We start from the raw sequence: 20,005 nt of genomic DNA, 5'->3' as shown, positions 1-20,005 counted from the left end.
GGCCGCACGTAGGAACCGGCAGGGCCGGCGGCGTCCGAAGGGAAACCTCGCCCTTAGAGCAAAACACCTTAGGGGCTGCCAAGAGCTACCCCGAGCAGGGCTCTGGCAGGCGTTCAGAAGAAAGCGTTTCCTTTTCCTGTGAGAACAGGGGAAAAAACCTGCACATTTTCAAATTGTCTTTACCCACAGCTTTATATAAAAGCAACTGCTAAAGCCCAAGGGGAAAGGGGGGTGCTTTCTCAAAAGCAATCACTGCGTGCAGTGTTACACCTACAAGATGACAAAGGTTATTTTTTTTCCAGTGCAAGTTTTTGAGGTATCACAACTCTGTACACAAAGCTTTTCTCTGCGCTGCTTCTGCCCCGCACCAAGGCAAAGACTGGATGCCTAACAGTGTTTTTAGCAACAGGACTAAAGTTAAATAGATTGTATAAGAATTAGCGGCCAAGATTTATTTTAGCTATGGTCACACTGACATGTTCACCTAATAAATTTATTTCAGCTTGACTTAATTAAAATAGTATTTAATTGGTAATCAAGGGGAAAAAACAGCTGATACTACAGGAGTTAACACACAGTTAAAGAGACATCAGAAAATCAACTAAAAATGAAATCAAGTAGTATAATAAATGACCTTTACTTATGGCAAAAAAAACATGGCATTTGCAGGACAATATAAGTACATATGTATATATATAAACCACTTTAGCTGGTTTCTACCTTCTTGGAATGCAGATGCCCCATTTTTCCTTGTAATAAGCTATGGACATGTCATTCCCTGTCATTAATCTTAGAATTCTATTAAAAATACCAGCAATTCATAACTTGAAATTCAGAAGAAAAATCTACACAGAAATACCGAACTGTTGAGCAGAGCTACGGTAACAACTCCAAGCACCTCTAATGTCACACCCTGTCCTCCCCACACAGACTGAAGGAGCTCACTGTACATCGTAACAAAAACAACGAAGTGGAAATAGAAGTTTTGCCCTCCAGGCTTAGAGCAAGAGGAAAATAGGGTCAGCATTAAAACCAGCCTCAAACTAGAACCATAAAATGGCCTGTAAAAAGACTTGCACATTTTTGTCACCAGTATAACAGTTACAAAACCTATTGTAATTTGTTATCCTCGTAACAGAATCTAGTCTATTTTTCTCTCAAATATTTACACTGAATTCAGTAGCATTCTAGCTTATATTTTCAATTTCTTTATTATCATTATGTTCACTTTGTGAAACACTTATTTCATGGAATAGATAAACAAAAAAATTATCAAAGTGCATACCACACTCATTTAAGCATAATGCATCACTGGGTGACTAAATGCACTGCTCATTAAATTAACATTTCAGACTGTAATTCACAGAGACTAAAGCGTAATTAAGTCTCTCTCTCTCTCCCCTCCTGTTTCCTTTCCCCTAGATTCTGTAATCAAAGCGTGGCAGCAATCTATTAATGCAAATATCCAGAGCCTTACCTGCTCCGTTTCCACCAGCATTTCAGGCATTGCCTCAAACTATAGAAGGAATTATATCAGCCTAGGAAATTATTGCAGTTCAACCGCGCATTTGTCCCTTTGTCTGCTTTTGCCTGCAGAGAGCACATGGACTGGAAGAAGCAATAGCTCAGTTGACCTTTGAAACCAAAACGCTAATCCAAGCCCTATATCACGTGTGGCTCTGAATCCTGTTACGCTTTTCATTTGTTCCCAGTGGTACCATTTAAGCAGCTCAGTATGAACTTAAATTTTTACTTCTTAACAGCCAGCATGAGCAAGTGCAGCCATTGTGTGTAGAAAATTTATTCAAAGCACTGGCACTGAGTCTTATGCAGTTTTCCTTTTATAAGGAACAGGAGGAGGGCTCTAATTAGGTCAGCCAGGTTGAGGGTTCTAGCAGCTCTTCATTTTATGTTTAAACTAAGTACAACCCCGATCTTCCTACAATACAGTGAGATGGATGATCAGAGAAATAATTTCTTGTAAAATTACATCTTTTTTCAATTAAAAAAGGCGTGTTCCACAACTTGAAAGTAATTGATTCCTGCAGTGAATACTTAAGTCAGTTGAGCTACCAGTATCAAGGTTTCAGTTTTTAATATGTTTCACACGTGCATGAAACTGACAAAAGCACTTAGATTGAAGTTGACACAAAGCACTCAAAATTTCCCCTTTACTTCCACTTTTTACATCTCTCCCCATCTGCCCTACGGTATTTATCTATATTTTAAAGCTAAAACCAAAATCAACATTGCTGTAAGGCTAGCATCATTATTTGCTAGAATTTCCCTATTCTTTTGTCAACATAAGCATGCTCTTGATAGCCTAAAAAAGATTTAAAATGACACTTAAGCATAACTGCCAAATAAGCTAGAAAGTTTTAAAATGAAGGCTGTGGCCATCATAAAAGAGCATAGTCCTGCAATATCTGCAGTATTTTGCTTCAGTTGGTATACTTTCACCCTTGGACAAACTCTTGCTAACTTGATGCAGGACACGTCAAACACCAAAACTGAGGTTCAGTTAAAAAAATGTACCTTAAGTCAGTGTCCCCATTTCCACATTTTGAGTTTTGTGGAACCTTCTGTTAACACTCACTTGCCCTCATCTCTCTTGAAATAAAAGGCTTATTCACATTTTTAAAAACACATTAAACTAAGGATGTCTTTCATTTTTTGGCATGAAGGCTTTTCAACAGCCTTTGACGTTCTGATTTATGACTAGTGATTTTGCCTTAAAAATCCCCATATGAGTAGAATCCTGGAATGGTTTGGGTTGGAAGGGACCTTAAAGCTCATCTAATTCCAACCCCCCTGCCACGGACAGGGACACCTTCCACTACGCCAGGTTGCTCAAAGCCCCATCCAACCTGGCCTGGAGCAGCACAGAAAGCATGCAACTTCCAGCAACCATGCATGAGAGATTAATGCCATCTTGTGATAAAAACTCTAGTGTGATTAGCTGTGGACTGTTACTTCGTCCATTTTCAGTTATTTACAGATTTCTACCACACACACACCCCCCCGCCCCTCCCCCCTTTTTGCCATTTCCCCTGCTGTTTGCTAGGAGTTTGATTTAAGCAACTGCTCATTTCACATCCTCTGGCTAGTGGCTATAAGGGCTGTGTAACATCATGATTTCTAGTAAGTTTGTGTTCTCATCAAATGAGTCACACTAATGCACATTTCCTCTATGCTTTTCTCTCACCCCACTTACATCTTTCGGCCAAGAAAACTCTTATCTTTTTCTCCATAAGGAGAGATAACTTCAATATTAAATTCTTTCAGCAACTTCCTTATTAAAATATGCCTCTCAGCACTTCAGGCAAACTGCTAAATTGAACACTAAGTATTTCTCAATTCAAACACCTGAAGTTAATCCTCATCCTTAGTCTTCAGAAGTTCAAATAATCCAGCAAATACACAAAGTTGACATTAACAGAGAAGACATAGCAATTTCTCTCCTTAGACTTAATATGCATTTTTGGTATCTCATTTCCCCGTATTATCAATCCTCTGTAAGCTTATAATATCAGTATAAATGGCAATATAGTCAACATGCTAAGCTTTGTGTACTCTCTGCAGCACCCATATGCAGGATATTAGTAGATACAATAACAGAAACAGAGTTCCACATTTCACTTAAGTTTCAGTATTTACTTTTGTATTAACAGAAATTCACAGGAAATGAGAGGATAAGGGAATTGCAGGTTGTATGTATTGTACAGCTCAGCTAAATAATTTCTGTAAGATTAGAAAATATATAGTCTAAGCAAGACCGACATTGGGCTTTGTTATGAAGATTTAAGCCTCGAACAAAGAACATTATGTCAATTACATGATGTAATTTTAGTTTGGTTTTTATCCCTGATTTATGAAGGAAATAGACAAATTCTTTAATTTAAAATTTTTATTGTGCTAAAATGTTCTTAATTTTAGATGCAGTTAAACAGATCCTTTCCACCCTGCCAAAATTCAAGTCTGTATAATGCGAATGCCTGTACAGTGGGTATCCTCCCACCCAATTAAGACAAGTTCTGTTGTTATTCCCCTTCACTTAACATTGATCAATTACAATGTTGGCTACAAAGATATGACAATTTAAAAGCCCAGTGAGCACAACACTTATAAAATAGACATGTCTCTTAAAGCACTAATCTTAATCACAGTATGCAGACATTTACATGAATGCAGTCAATTTGAGTTTGACCTGAAAAATCCTCTTCTGAAGATCAACAGCTGCAATATCTAGCCCCAGGATTTAAATCAGCATGTCCTGAATATAGATACCATTAAGAATATCAAAACTAACTGTACAGTCCAATTTTCTACATTGGTTCTACATTATGTAGGCCGCAGAGGAAAAGGGTCGCTTGGCAGCATGCCTGCCATTGGTATTGAAGCAACCATAAACAGCAAAATTAATTTAACATAAAATTGTATACATGAGATAGATGCAAAAAAAAAAATCTTATATGAAATCAGATTTCATCTATCATCCTTCTTCTCCAGTGCTTATTCACCCTTTTCTGAACTGAAGCTGCTCTGTAGAAATGAAGCTAAGCAGCTTCAGCATACAAAAAAGTGAAACGGTGAACACCCTTCAGAGTTCAAGAGTGCAACGATGTTACTAGGAGTCTGGAACATCCAGCCACCTGTGGCTTCTCAGTAAGAGTGTAAATAGTTTTTCTAAAAATGTAACATTTTAGACCATTTCTCTAGTACTATTACTAATCTGTAATGTATACAGCATCCAAGTTCACCTTGAACAAGTAGTCTGTTGAAGTCTTCGGTAGCACATGAATTTATTGGCGATTTATGATATTTTTCTTAACACCAAGAAGAGATTAAATTTTGTTTTTACTACCTGCAATGGAAGAACATTACTAAGTTTGGGTTTTTCACTATTGCTCCCACCACATCAAGTAATTATTTGTTTGCTGGGGGGGGGGGGGAAAGGCACTACACTCCACATAACAGGCAAGACAGAATTTCAGACCCTGGAATATACTGTAAAATGAAGGTCTGGTTGAGATCTATACTCTCCCACACTCTCTCCTACACTGCTACCCTTTGAGCGCCCCTACGTGCTTGCCATCCTTCCCTCCACTCTACATTCATCTGCAGGCCTTTTGCATCTTACCTTTACACCTGCAGCAGTATAAGGACCCACCAGGTAGCAGCTAAAGAACCAGGGCTCAAACCTCCGGCTGAGCCACTTCCACCCCTACCACCTATGCAGGAGACGTGGCCTGTCACCTGACCGGCTCTAATGGGTACACTGTATGACAGAAGGCAGATTGTAGGTGATAAACAGTAGCAAAGCAAAGTTCACATCTTGCAAGATCAAGCAACCCAGCTGCTTCCCTGTAACACACTCCTTCTCCCCTACCAAACACACTTTCTGTTGTCTGACCTGACATACCACCTGCTCAGGTCAGGTTGTAAGAAACTGGGCTGGAAAGCACAACAGCAAACCATACACTGGAAGTGCCCCATTGATTCAGCCTTCCAACATCTGCTGTGAAACACACAAGAGATGCCATTCTCCTCCTTTCCCCAAATACAGCAGACTATGCAAGACTGTCAATACCTTCTTTGGTTGAGTTTAGGAGGTACGAGGACATGGTTACATCAATATCTAATCTAAGCTTACCTTCTTTAAGAGGAGTTTTTGGAGGAATGTTTTCCTTGCTATCATGCTGGAAGGCTTTGGAAGGATCAAAACGCCTAATGCCCTGAATTGCACATAGTTGGTCCTGAAGATCTCTGTTGGTTTGCTTTTCTTTTGCTAGCAATGCACGCAGTTTTGAGACATCCTAAAGAAAACATAATAGTTGGAAGTTAGATTAAGAACAGGAGAAAAGCCTGCTTCATGATTTACTGAAGTAGCTCTTTTGACTAATGCTAAGCATAAAACATACATAACAAAATTATTGGTGGCATTAAAAAACAAACCATACAGGTGTAGAGAAACCAGCACCACTGTATAATTGCTGTATAACACCACTAAGCAGTATGGTAGCCTGAAACTTTCCAGTGCTGCTTTCAGCAGCTAGTTTACGAAGTCTAGAACCTGCAAAAGAGGTAAGAAAAACCAACCAAGCTAAAAGTAGGGGTGGTTATTTGCACTGGTGATCCCTCTATGTATCATATATTCAGCTGAAACTGAAACAGATTATCTTGGTGTTTCTGGAGGCTGATGGTTTGTTCTAAGCTAGCTCTTGCAGGGAATTTAAGAACCATAGAAAGCAAGTAGTTTGCAGGACTAGTCTATAAATATTTAGAGAAACAAACAAAGGAATCAAGCAAATGAATAACAGATTTCTAACTTCCCATTTCACAAACCTGCTTCAGGTGGGTATTGTCTTCCTTCAACTTCATAACATGTTTGATTTTTTGCTTCTGGTTCTGGTGGCCAAGTAGTTTAGCATATGCATCACTTAGTTTATTCAGTTCTTCTTGGGCTGCACCATGCTCATTTAAGAGTGCATTCTTCTCTGCTTCAAATGCATCTAGCTGTTGCTGAAATATATATATTGAATCTTTGAGAAATCTTTAAAATAGCTTGTTATTGAACTGAAATCTATAAAGAAAGATTGGTTTGGGAAGGGGAATAGCTGGCTCAAGTGACAGCACCTTAGGAAATGGTTGCAGGATAAATGCCTTAGAATGGGAAATAGCATGTTTACTGCTCAAGAACAGAACCTGATTCAACTGCACAAGTCTTAAGTCAAGGTGTACTAATAAACACCTACTTCATAACATACCTGAAAAGGCTTAGTTTTGTTATATAAATCTTCATATAGATTACGCCAGGTCTTTATCTCTTCTTTTAAGCTAGAGGTCACATCTTCATTTATGGTTTTCCTAAAAAGCAAGAAGAGGCGTTTCATTATGTTCATCATTAGCTTTCAGCACTTCTTTGCACTAGAAGTTTGATGTACTACAATATGCAGGTTTAGTTTGACAAAAGTCACCTTGATCTTTCCACTTCCAGTTTCCTTTTCAGATCTTCAGTTTGCTCTTCCAATTCTTCCTGAAGTTTAGTCATTTGTGCAAGGCAAGACACTTTTGTTCTCTCTGTTTCTGCTTCTTTTAGTGCAAGCTTTGTCTGGACTTCTAAAAGCATCCTGAGGAAAATATCATCCATCCTTAATGAACCTTTAAATTTATTTTATTTTTTACATTACTCTAAATCTGAAAACAAAAGTAACCATGATTGAAAAGCTGTTAGCAGAAGAACAGAAATAAAGGCTTGCACAAACAGTGCTATAAGAGAAGAACAGCAATACAGAAAGCAATCAAGTTCAAGATGTACAACATTAACTTCTCCTATGAGGAAGCAAGCAGTACTTTTGAAGCAAGGAAAGATCCTATGTTTCTTATTTATGGCTGTTTAATGCCACTAGCTTTTAGAGGAAGACACTTTAGTAGTTAGACTTTACATGCAGAAGTTTGCTCAAGCAGAAACTAGTCAAGACTGTTCAGTGTGGATATACTCAAGGGTTCAAAAACTATACACCTAAAAGCATTCCCTTCCCTCTCCAAACTCAGCTGTTGGTTATATCACCTAGGTGGAGACTAAGAATTCCTTCCATGCCACACACAACCAGGAAATCAAACAGGAAATAACTCTTCAGTTGTTTTTCTTTTACCAGCTCTAATAGAAACTGGAAGCAATATTAAGCAGGTGGGGAGGAAAGAAAGAGCAACATCTTAAGCAGCACAGAAGTTTTAAAATAAGCTGGGATAAGGAGTAATTGTCCTTTGGACAATCTTAATATACTGGCTATGGGTGAACAAGACAGCAGGAGCATTACAAAACTTTACAGAAGCACTTGATAAATCAGCAAAGAGATAAGCGTTGGGAAGATCATAAATGCCCAATTCAGTTTTGCCAAAGCAGCATTTTAATGCAGTTGAGCAAGTGATTTATCCACATGCAACAGTTAAAAATGTTAGAGCATAGTTGTGATTTAAATTCAGCTTCAGCTTTAGAAGCTAGCTAGGAACTACATTAAAAGAAGTGGGGAAGGAAATCTTCCAGCACATACACAGTATTTTCCATAATGCAACTCATGTAGAAGCAGTTACCACAGTTGCCTAATACAGGTGATAGTACACTGGGACCTTTTAAGACCAAACTCCCCAATTTCCTCAAATAGTCAGTTACTTGCCCACAGCAAAGGACTTTCTCATGTTCTGCACAGTGAGCTGGAAAGAGAACATACACCGCTAAGCTGCTGTTACAGTCAGAGAAACACGTCCTCAGCTAGTGACCTAAGACGATTTCTTGGGTGTTACTACTTATCAGCTGCACTGTGGTGCTTCATATTTGGCAAAGGGAGGACCTTTGTTTACCTCGCTGCGGCGTGGTAATTCATGGATGGTTAACTGGCACCTGCTTGTCAGCAGGATTTGAGGCGACACATCATTCAGAGTAGAGTGGCAAATGGCAAGCTCTGCATTAAGTATTTGTTTGTCTGCCCCTGTGGATCTTATTTGTGGAACAGTCACTGTGACTGATATTTCTGATAAAGACAATATTACAACTTATTTCAGTTAAGTATTTTCCTTTTCCTATATGTTCCACATAAAGGAGAAAGTCAAAGCAATTGATTGAACAAACCAGTTTTCTAACGCATATATAAACTTAATGAATTTTGTTTGTCAATATTTTCAACCCTCTGCACTGGGAAAAGGAAGAAACTTAAGCTTACACCAAATACTGATTTTATATGGTAGACCATCATGTTACATTCTAGTTAAGAAGCTAAGCCTTAGTTGGCATTCTTCAGCTTAAGGAAAAGTTTGTCTGTCTAGTACCTTGCACATTCTTCTTTTGCTTTGGTCTTAGTGTATTCTGCTTCCTGAAGTAGCTGAAGATTATCTTGGCCTATTTTTTTTAGGTTGGCAACTTCATCTTGCAGAGAGGTGTTCTCCAGTTTAAGACTGCGTATTTCTTCAGCTACCGTCTTCTTGTAGCTGGTATTACAATACAAATAAGAAAAATGTTGTTATTTCAGGCAAAATACAGATTGACATGTTCAGGCCTTAAAAGAGCAATACAAGCTCACGCTAACAAGTATAAGAGTTTTTATAATCTGGACATATGGCAGTGTCCAGGCACTGATAAATCCAAAGTTTAAAAAAAACCCAAAACCAAACGAAACCCAAACAAGCAACAAAAAAAACCCCCAAGCAAACGCCCACACATTTCCATCAAGCCATAAGCAGTAACACTATGACAAATTCTGCGACACAGGTATTTTCACATTTTGGTAGGTATTTTAAAACACAAAAAGATCTACTATATCTGAAGCTTATTTAAAACACCAGAAGACCTACTCTTTGCAGCTTGCATTGGCTAACATGCCAGTGGATCCTTCATGGGTGTGTTGCATACTTAACAATAACAGTATCACTTTTTAAATACTTTCACAACCTGAATATCTGAGAGGACAGATCTGCAAGAACTGTAGGAAAACAAATCCCGATTCTGTGCAAGTTTTGAGCCTAAACAAGAAGTGTTTTTGCAAGAGATTTTAGTGCTAAGAGAACACCATCACTAGTTACAGCTCTCATTGAGATTCAAGAGCACTTGAGTATTCTAATTGGTTACACTTTGGAAGAAGAAACAGTTTCCTGAACTACATACCGAATACATCATTACACTTGACTAGTACTCAAAAAGCATAAATGAATTTCTTAATGCCATCAAATACTCCATCACAAAATCCTCTGCTCTAATACTGTACCAATGCTCATATATAGTGTTAAGTACCAAGGCACATGAATAAACAGCATATTTTATTGTAATCTTAGAGATAATCCCAGTCCTAGATCTTAACGAAACTTAAATACCTTTCAAACTCAGCAACAGTCTTTCCAAGTTTACGCAATGTATTGCTATGCTCTTCTTGGATTTGCAGAACAGCATTACTGTGCATTTCATTGATTTGCTCCAACTCGGCATTCTTCCTGAAATAAAAATTCAGCATTCCACGCTGCAGATAAGTATGCCTGAACACATTACCAAATGCTGTTATCAGTTACAGAAGGCTTGCAGCAGCAGCAATAAATTAATTGTGACAAACCAGTAACTTCTCTGCCAGAACTTCAAGTATTAAAGCACAATCTTCATAACAGATTTAACTAAAGCATTTCCCCCTCCCCTTATTTTCCAGGATAGCTATAGAATAGATTGAACACCTAATAGTAAATTTTCAATACGTGAAAGGAAGAAAAAACTTGCTTGAAAAGCTTTCCTAGTCATTGCCCTCTCCAGGGCAGAAACACCCAATGCAACATGCATGTAGTTGGCCCTTCACAGCAGCATCACTTTACTACAGTACTGGCATTTCAAGCCAGTGTCAGCATACTAATTAAATAGTTTTAAATTCAGACAACATAAAACTGATTCAAGTCATTTTTGATAGTGATTAGTTCTAATCAGTATCAATAATCAACAACCAGGAAGAAATAAGTTCAGTTCTGTTCAGGTCTCTTTAAAACCTGAATGAGGCTCAGAAGCTTTGTTTATACTACTGATTTAACGTTTTTTTCTTTCAAAGCTTTACAATCAGAAAACTTATTTCACAAACCCTTTCAACTTTACTTCCACCTGCGCAAGCTCAAGAGCTTGAGATTTGATTTCTTGTTCCAATCGCTTCACCAATTTCTCAGCTTTCTTTTCCTTCGCATGTAATTTATTCAGCTCATTCATTGTATCATTCAGCTCCTCTTGAAGAAGATGTCTCTCACTTGTTACCTCATCTTGAAACTCTAGTAGCTTCTGGTGCATTGATGCAGATGACGCCTGTAAGCCAAAGTACCACAGATTTTAAAAGTACCAGTACTTCTCTAGACATTAAAGGATAATCTGCAGTGTTCAAACTTTAAAGCACAAGAATAAGGTCAAATCTACAGGAGGAACCATAATACCCATCATACCAGCTATGATTCTTAGATCTATTGGATAACACACAGTTTCTGCTGGCCAGCACCCACTTGTACATTCCACAGATTAGACCATTATTAATACAACAATCTTATGTGTAACCAAAATCAGAACCTTTAGTGCCAGTCATTGGGATTAGAGTCTATTTTTAGGCTGTCTAAAAATATGTCTAAATTTGTCTAAAAATTTGTCTGTATTTACCTTCTCTTGCTGCAGCTGAGAGACCACCTCCTCATGTTTCTGAAGCAGGTTTTGGTGTTCTTGTTCTTCTAAGCCAATTTTTTTTTTCAGGTCTTCTATTTCAGCACTCATACTCAGGTATTTTCCTTTGGTCTCAGACAACTCTTTTTCTGCACAGAGGAATTATCAATATAACACAAATCCCATTCTCTATATTCAAAGAGCTACAAGATCTATTCTTCATAGTACTTTGATTCTAGTTTTAAAGTTAAGCTAAGCAAGGGGGGAAAAAACAAAAACACCAAAACAAACCAAAACCACATCTTTAACCCATCTGGAAACTCCTCAAAATTGGCTGCAAGTAAACCACTTTGAAAATTATTTTCAAACAGCAGGAGTCTTTGGATCAAGCAATTTGCCTTCATCAGAACAGCAGTATGGCTGGGGAAAAACAACTAAATGATTTCCCCCAAGCTTCTTCCACATAATACTGGCGCACACAAGCCAAGTGGTACACAGAGAACTGACTACCAGTCTCAGGCTGCAGAGTTGCTAGTTTGGGGGAAGAGGGGAGAAAGAGGTGAAGAAGGGCTCCTAGGCTCATTCCCAATACCTCAGTGAACTTAAGCACAGGCTGCTAACAGTGAATTAAGACAATATCATGCTGCTTCTCAATGAAGAGTAAGGAACAAGTAATTTGTGTTCACCTTTCAGATTAAAGCCATTCCCACTATGTAAACAATTTTCATCCTATACTATCTACCTTAGTAACCCTCTATGGCAATACAAATTTAGACTTAACAGATGTCACATTCAAGGTGGTTTCCATACTGTTAGAAATATGCCTAGCTGTTTTCAGCTGGAGCTCAGAGACATGACTTTTAACTCGGAACAAACCTGTCAATTGACTTTTCAGAACTAACCTATTTGAGGTGCTTTAAGACACGGTAGTGATCCCCCATGTGGGAACAGCATACAAGCACTAACAATTACCTTTTTCTTGTTGAAGCAATTGACACCTTTCATTAAGTTCTTTTACCAGTTTAAGTGATTCTTCCTCTTTTGTTTTGAGAGTATCCCTCAGGAGCTCAATATCTTGGTCTTTCTTCATCAGTGTCTCTTCCATCTGGGCAATATCTAGTTTGTATTTCTCAGCTGTTTCTGCAACACTACTGTAGGAGAAAATTCAGGTATTGTTACCACTAAATTTTGCTTGTAAGCTTACACTTCAGCACAAAGGAAAAATGCTTAGGACTGTTGGTTTCCAACAGGAAAACTGCCTTCACCTAATTTCCCAGACACAAGTTTTTGCACATTAAGGCATGTTAATTAAAATTAATAGCAATTTATTTCAACATTGATTTTTTTTTTAAAAAGAAACATACACAATCACACAAATAATATATAAAGGTTTGATTAAAACAGAATTAGTCACTATAATTGATTTACAGATGACTGCTACATCCAGTTTTTTTTTACAAAGCTGAGTTTTCACAGAAAAGCATACACATTAATAAACCAGATTTTACAAGAATAAGCAGGATATTAAGATATATAGCCAGTTGATGAGGTACCTCAATGAGTAAATTGACAGTGGGGGTGCGCAAAGAGTGAACTAGTTAAAATTAAATACTGTTGTATTTTCACCATGTTCTGAGCTAGGGACACATTACTGTGAAGACTGGTTAGAGTTTCAATCAGTTACAAAACACCGGATTAGTAATTTTTAGAATCAGACTGATGCTCATACATACATAATTCATCGCAGCTCTTAAAGACAAGTTGGAGTATTGGAAAGTTCACTGGAAGCCAAGATTGTGTGGTTTTTTGCCCTACCATGCATTGTTTTACAAGCGAGGACTAAAAGACATTACTGACAGTACCTTCGAGAAAAAGGATTTAGCTTGATTTATGTACAAGTAACTCAGGCTAAAAACATGATTTCAGGACCCTGATACAAAGCTCTTCCAGTAGTATTGCTTAGCCTGGAAAAGCACAGAGACATTTAGACAGATAATTAAAATAATATCTTATGACTCCTTTCCATTGTGTGGAAAAATACCTGATTTCTTTTCCCCCTCTATTTTAATACTGTTAAACAGAATTGTTGCCAAGGTACTACTTCACCAGTCATAAAGGAGGCTTAGTTTTACTGGCTTTTAACTTACCCAGTCCAACTCAAGAACAATTTGTCGTTACCTGAGCTCTGTGATATATTCCAGGAGTTTTTCAGTGTCAGACTTTTCTTCAACTTTCCCTCTCTCAGTAGCAGACCTAAAGCCAGGAGGTTTTCATGATGGATGTACTTAAACAAATTCAGAGCTACTTGTAAGCTGTTTGTTTACAGATAAGCAAGTAGAAATAAACCATTGAATCATGACTTAGGAGTAGTAGTAAAGATGCTGAGCCATATTCTGCCACAAGCAAGAATGCTAGAACAGCTGCATTAGCTAGACAAATTATCATTTCCTCCCTTTCTGAATTGCACTACCTGCATTATTACCTTTGTGTATTTTAACTCTAACATAAATATAGAAATTCTACTCATATTTGAGCACTTGGATGTTAAGTAAATGCAGAAAGCTTAAGAAGGATGCTGCAGTGCAAAATTGACATAATATACCTTATAAGTTCATCCTCCTTAGATTACCATCCTCAGAAATAGCCTATATGGTAGTGCACTGTTCCTGTGCAGCAAATGACATTATTTGGGCAGAATAGAAAGCATTGATTTGGAACTCTCTCTTCTGCTTCTTTCTACAATTGCTTAAGCCAAAACACTTGGTAGTTGCCTTTCTTCAGAGAACATGGCTGCTATGAAGCAACTTTGAAGGCACCACAACAACTCTTCAATACACTTAGCTGGAGAATACACACACGTCCATCAAATTTGTGTCAAATGCCTGGCTACTGAATTAGGATCTCAACTCCTGGCCCAACACTTTTTCATTCTTGCTTATTCCTAACTTAATAGTCTAAAGGGCCAGACACTGAAGTATCCAATCTACATGAATGTCTTGGTCCAAGATGAACAACAATTCTTTTCTCAAGACAAATCTTCCCTCCCCACTCCATACCCATGAAAACGCTACCCACACCATGCTGGAAGACAAAGGGTTGAGATGATACAGTTTTTTGGAAAAAGGTTAGATACACTAAAGGAACAATATTTTGTATGTTCATTTTATAAGAACACAGCAGTTCCTAAAACTTCATTCCATCAAATTTATTCCAGGTTACAAATGCTAATTACTTCTGTTCCTTCTTAGTAGGGAGACCACCAGTATTTTCCCTAAACTACGTGCCTACCATAAGGTGTAAGCATGTAAGCACAGCTAGATGATATAATACCATCTAAGTCAATTCCCTTCCTTACTACTTACAGTTTTTCTTCTAACTGTGCTACTTTTCCTTTTGAATGCTCTAGATTCCTTTGCACTTCCTGCAACTTCACTTCCATGTCTTCCTGCTTTGCAAATGCAATCTTAAAAAAAAAAAAGACAAATATTACCACCAAAATGAGATTTAGTAAAAAAAGAAATCCATCGTCTAAGAGACAGTGGTAAACTGAAATTAACTTGTAACTACAATTTAACGATAGTGCTTACCACTACACTAAATGTGATTCCAAGTACCCCTCTGTAAATATATTAGCCATTTCTTAAAACCACCACCACAACCCAAAAACTGCAAACATGCAGAAGAGTTTCAAACTGTACCTAGGACCACTAGTTTTCAAAGAAATTAAGTCTGACCAACAGATTGATATTGTTACAGAGGTATTTCTAGGCTTCCTTACTTTAACTCAGATTTACTCTGTGCATCAACAGCAAAATCAATAACGTTCATTGTTTGATCTTTCTCTATTTTCACTCTACAGAAAGTAGAGGAAACTACTGAGTTGAGGACAGAAAAAACACATGATCTGCAGTTCTGTGGTAAGCCCTTGTCTATTGTCTGTTCCTGAACAGCTCAGAATTACTATCCTGTGCAGTGCAAGTGGTCATACCTTTTCCTTAGTATCCCTCTTGTTTCTGAGCTTCATTAACTCCATGCATAGGCTGCTCATTTTCTTCTGCATGCCATCTTCAGACAGCTTATTAGAGATGAATATAAAAACCACTAAGCATAACTCCTTCAAATGAATTACTCTTCACACTCTTAATAAAAGTGTCCCCCTCCCACCCACAACACTTATCTCTACCCATCCTTGAGATGGATGTTAGCAGGTCCCGCTCTCTCTTTAGACAGAAGCGCACAAGATCCCAACCAGACATGCTCTATCCCTGTGCCAGTGAAGGGGCACGGGGAACAAGAAAACAGATGCTGATCAGCAACTAGAGTTTGTTCTTGCCCAGGGAGCTTAACAACAGCAAACGAAAAGCAAAGATGCACTTATTTGTCTGAATACCTTTGACTTGAGAAGTTCATTGGTTCTCGTTAGTTCCAGAAGCTGTTTTTTTAGGCATGCAACATTTGCCAAAAGAGATGTTTTCTCCTGAACTGCAGCACTCAGCTTTGCTTCAATCTTAACAAAATCCTCATCCAGAGCCTGAAGTTTTTTATCCTGCTCTCCACGCTCTCTCACTAATGCACGAATCTAAAACAAAAGAAGTATTTTCTCTATTTCCTATTATTCTTCTTAAATTACATCATTAATTTATACCTGTGGTTTTCTTGGAGAGGCTAAGTATCCAAACTGTATTAACCTTCACTGAGAATACATATCTTCAACTTTGTCATTTGCAGGAAAGGAGGTAACAGAATCACCACAATTCTCTCTTACTACACACCACAGATTTACAGTCCTAGCACTTCATCTGACTTATTTTATGCTATTGAGCCACTACAACATGTTAAAGTTAGAAAAGTCTTAGCTTCAACTTGCAACAGAAGCCAACTCTCTCTCCTTTTTGGCTGTGGAACAGAAAAACAGAATGTGACATTTGAGACACGAGGCAGAGATTAGTACACAGAAGTGTACTGATAAGGAAAAGCTAGCTGCCTCTTAAACTTTAAAATTATGTCAATTAGTAAGCAAAAATCTCAGCAAGCAGTTGCTAAATAAAACAGAACCTTTTTGAGGTAGAGAACATAGGACTTGGTTCTTTTTTTTTAAAAAAAAAAAAAAAGACTGGCTGCATAGCTGCTCACAATCAACAGGAATTAATGTAACTCCATTAACAAACACAGTGCTTTCTACATACCATAACATTTGATAATTGCTGTTCTGCACAGAGCTGTTTGCAAACTACTTGTATGCTATGTTATGCAAAGGAAGCTAATTTTACCAGCTTGTTATTTTTTATTACAGTAAGTGGGAAAAACATTACAGGATTCCACTCACATAATGTGTTCATACCTCCTTCTCCAGTGCCTTCTGTTTCTTTTTCTCTTTCATAAGGATAAGATCTTTTTTAGGCTTCAGAGTCCCATGAGCTGGCTTTGAAAACAGATGTATTAAAAAATTTAAACTGATCTCTAGCTGCATACTAGTTTAACAACACAGTTAAATATAGGAGTGGATGCCTTCATCTAGACAATACGTTAAAGATACACACACACAAAATAAAAAGCAAACATCTCTCTCCCACACATAGGGCAGACAAGTATCAGGCTAGGGTGGGTTTTAGTATTGTACATTCTCATAAGCATTACTGTGAATGGACAGCTCATAACCACTGTGACAGAAAGGAGATTAAGGAAGTTTGAGATATTAGCACCCCCTAAACTCCATAAAAACTACTTTAATCTCTTAACCACAGGTTGGTTTGCAGAATTTCATCCTACATCATGAGTACTAGTAAACAAAACTAGTAAGTCAGAGTTATCATTTTTCAACTTGTTAAGCTATGCATCTTCAAATCCACATCCTTGCACATTGCACTGAGAACCTGTTTATACAGTATCATCCCCTCTTTGTTCCTTTTACCACTAGGTTTCTGCTCTGCCCTGTCCACCTGCCCTGTATGAAAACAGAAACAGGGTCTTCTTAAAAAGAAGCAGACACAGCGTATTTACACGGTGAGCAAAAGGCAAAAAACCCCAGCATTGTAACACCAAAGATTACAAGCCACTCTGTAGTCCCAAGTAATCATCATGTGATTCCCATAGACGCTGCAATTTCATTTTTCCTTCTTAGTTACTAAGGAATACAGGCATAATAGTGTGTTTCATGGTTTGCTCAGGTAGGTTAATAGTAACTGTGTAAAGGGGCAACATGATTTAACTAGTCACAGTGAGGTTTAGCTGGAATTTAACAGTGCTACAGACACTACAAGAGTCTTACTGTTGATCCGAGAGATGTGAGTCTCCTTCCAGTTACAGGGGTCGGTGCACTCTTCTCACTGTTCAGATTTACCTCACCTGCAGAAGGATGCAGAAAAGAATGGTGAAGGAAGAGGGTGTGCATGCACACAGTGAGGGAAATTTAACCAAACTAGACAAGGTTAATTAACTTTTTATACAAAAGACAGAAAGCCACCTGATTATTAAGACTATGCACTTCACCACCTAATGCCAGTTGTTTTCTTACTGCCAACAAGCAGCCCAATATTAGTCATCTGGGCACTTGACAGAGTTTAGAAAGAGACTACCCGATGACAGCCAGTTTTGAGAATTCAGCTTCTGCCAAGTTTCCCCCCCACCTTCCAGATCCATGCTGTCAGTTTTCAACTGAGGGATGCTTTATATCTGAAAAACCCATCAAAATATCACTAAAACCAAGGTTAAGGAAGTAGTTAAATCATTTATTTCATCTCCAGAGGTCCCCCTAATTAACAGAAGTCATATAAAGCTATTTTTGGAAGATTCAGTTAGATGTGTTTTTACAGTTGCTGTCCTCTTGAGCTAGAAGGTAGGCAGTGAGTCCCTTCAGCATAAAACAATTTCTAAACAAGAACAGAGTAGTAATAGCATGTAAGCACTAACACTTGTAGCATTCAAAGATATTATACCATTGTGTTCTGTGCAACTTCTATGACTACTTACCCTTCTGTTTTCTAACCCGTTGACATGTTTCAGAGAACAGAGAACTTTTCAGTGCACCTGAAGATTTAGCATCACAGGATCCTTGCAGCGGGGTACAAACTAGAAATGAGATTTTCAGAACAGCAGAGAACTATTAAGGTAAATGATAGGGTTTTCAACTTCAATGAGTTGAGGCTTGTAACACATTTAAGTTAAATCCGCTTAAAAAAATAAAAAACCCCAATCAACAACTGGAGTCTCAGTTCTCCTCATCCTTCCCATAAACATGAAAATATACAGCACACATGGCAGCGGAAAGGGTTGGTTTATTACACATTAATAAAATTAGAAACTGTGATTTACATATACAATATTGCAAGGCATCTTACTAGTGATAGCAGTGCATTAACTTCCATAAAGAAAAAATGCAAATGGTGGGAAGATCTTCATGGCAATTGGTGAAAAAGGCAGCCTAAAGCGTTAAAGGATAAAAAGCAAACTTAACTGTTGCTTTTTTTTTTTTTAAACATCTTCTTCCAGTTTAGAAGACACTACTTAGATGTTGTTGAATGCCAAACTTTTCCTCCAAAGAACTAAGTTACTTAAACTTTTATTAAAAAAAACCAAACCTAAAAGTTCTTCTAAAAATTAAACATTTTTAAGGGAAACAGCAGACAGAAACAAGATGGCTACAAATTCTTCATGCAATTATCGTTATAGTCGGGTGGTTTCAAGCCCAGTAAACGCTTACCTACTTGCTTCAGCTTTCTGCAAATGAGAGCAGCTTCATTTAATATGAGAACAGGCAACGGTAGCAGAGAGGCATTCAGGTACAGCCAAAAACTCATAGTGAGAAACTTTTGCATTAGAAAATGCTCTCAGTAGCAGTACTTCAGTTGTGACTAGCTCTGTAGGTTTCTCTTGTAGCTTTGTATCAGAAGGCTAGCAAATCCTGGTTTGTCACTGTTTTATTTACTACGAACATATATATGCATGTTCGCTGCTGTATTTAGTAGCCCTTTACCTACGACCAGGATTCGACCTGTAGTTGGAATTTTTTTTCCTCAGGAGACTCCTACAAGGGCTTGGACAAGCGGCCCTCAGACACACCGTTACAGGGGGAGCACAGGCAGAAGGACTGAGACACGCGGAGGTAACCGCAGCCGGTGCCCCTTCCCCCTAGCACTACCACGAAGGGCCCGGGGTCCCTCCCCGCCCCCGGAGGACCGCCGCGCACGTACCGGAGCTCTCGTTGAAGCGCCGGAGCGGCGCCCTGGAGAAGGCCATGGCGGCGGACGGAGCTCGGCGCGGCGCGGCCCCCTCGGCGTTCAAAGGGACCAACGGCCACCAGCGCGCGCCCCGGTCAGCCAATCACCTCCTCCCGTTCGAGGCCGGCTCAGCCAGTCAGCGCCGCTGGCACGGAGCACGCGCACCGCCGCTCCGGCGAGATGCCGGCGGGTGGGAGGAGGGTGACGGTGGGGCTGCGCGCATGCGCGGGGCGGGCCGCTCGCCTCCGGGCCCGGGCCGCGAGGTGCGGGGCCGCCGTCTCCCATGTCGGCTCCGTTCGAGGAGCGGAGCGGGGTGGTGCCCTGCGGGACGCCCTGGGGCCGCTGGTATCAGACCCTGGAGGAGGTGTTCATCGAGGTGCGGGTGCCGCCGGGCACCCGGGCTAAGGACGTCCGCTGCAGCCTGCAGAGCCGGCACATCGCCCTCTCCGTGCGGGGCCAGGAGGTGCTGCAGGTAGCGGGGGAGGGGGAGGCGGCCCGGGGGGGCGCCGCGCTGTGAGGGGGACGGGGCCGGGGAGCCGGGGGCGGCCCCGGGGGCGCCGCGCTGTGAGGGGGACGGGGACAGCGGCGGGGGGGGCGCGGGCCGCGGGGGGGCCCCCCCGGGGGCGCA

General features: G+C 39.5%; 3 protein-coding genes across 3 annotated transcripts in view; 1 reads left to right on the top strand and 2 right to left on the bottom strand.

The window, feature by feature from the left end:
* The window catches only part of MAT2B (methionine adenosyltransferase II, beta), a 13,396-nt gene extending 11,889 nt beyond the window's left edge, over window positions 1-1,507 (bottom strand). Inside the window, exons 1-2 of the mRNA XM_010579249.1 lie at window positions 1,478-1,507; window positions 860-997 (exon numbers count right to left, since the gene is read on the bottom strand). Of these exons, the coding sequence (XP_010577551.1) occupies window positions 860-997; window positions 1,478-1,507 (168 nt within the window). The remainder of the gene's footprint in view (window positions 1-859; window positions 998-1,477) is intronic.
* Window positions 1,508-5,284: 3,777 nt separating this feature from the next.
* HMMR (hyaluronan-mediated motility receptor (RHAMM)) lies at window positions 5,285-19,436 on the bottom strand. The gene is made up of 17 exons (XM_010579124.1): window positions 19,351-19,436; window positions 18,131-18,229; window positions 17,430-17,506; window positions 16,503-16,583; window positions 15,552-15,740; window positions 15,150-15,236; window positions 14,524-14,624; window positions 13,340-13,414; window positions 12,134-12,312; window positions 11,162-11,310; window positions 10,605-10,819; window positions 9,865-9,981; window positions 8,827-8,985; window positions 6,978-7,130; window positions 6,768-6,867; window positions 6,346-6,522; window positions 5,285-5,816 (listed from the first exon to the last, which is right to left on the bottom strand). The coding sequence occupies exons 1-17, from the start codon at window positions 19,394-19,396 to the stop codon at window positions 5,571-5,573; spliced, it is 2,250 nt and encodes a 749-aa protein (XP_010577426.1). The 5' UTR covers window positions 19,397-19,436; the 3' UTR covers window positions 5,285-5,570.
* A 116-nt stretch (window positions 19,437-19,552) lies between these two features.
* The window catches only part of NUDCD2 (NudC domain containing 2), a 3,927-nt gene continuing 3,474 nt past the window's right edge, over window positions 19,553-20,005 (top strand). The window contains exon 1 of the mRNA XM_010579125.1: window positions 19,553-19,849. Coding sequence (XP_010577427.1) covers window positions 19,661-19,849 — 189 coding nt within the window. The 5' untranslated portion in view covers window positions 19,553-19,660. The remainder of the gene's footprint in view (window positions 19,850-20,005) is intronic.

This window comes from Haliaeetus leucocephalus, unplaced genomic scaffold (assembly GCF_000737465.1).
Source record: "Haliaeetus leucocephalus isolate CR32 unplaced genomic scaffold, Haliaeetus_leucocephalus-4.0 Scaffold656, whole genome shotgun sequence".
Lineage (NCBI taxonomy): Eukaryota > Metazoa > Chordata > Aves > Accipitriformes > Accipitridae > Haliaeetus > Haliaeetus leucocephalus.
This window is presented reverse-complemented; position numbering and strand designations above follow the sequence as displayed.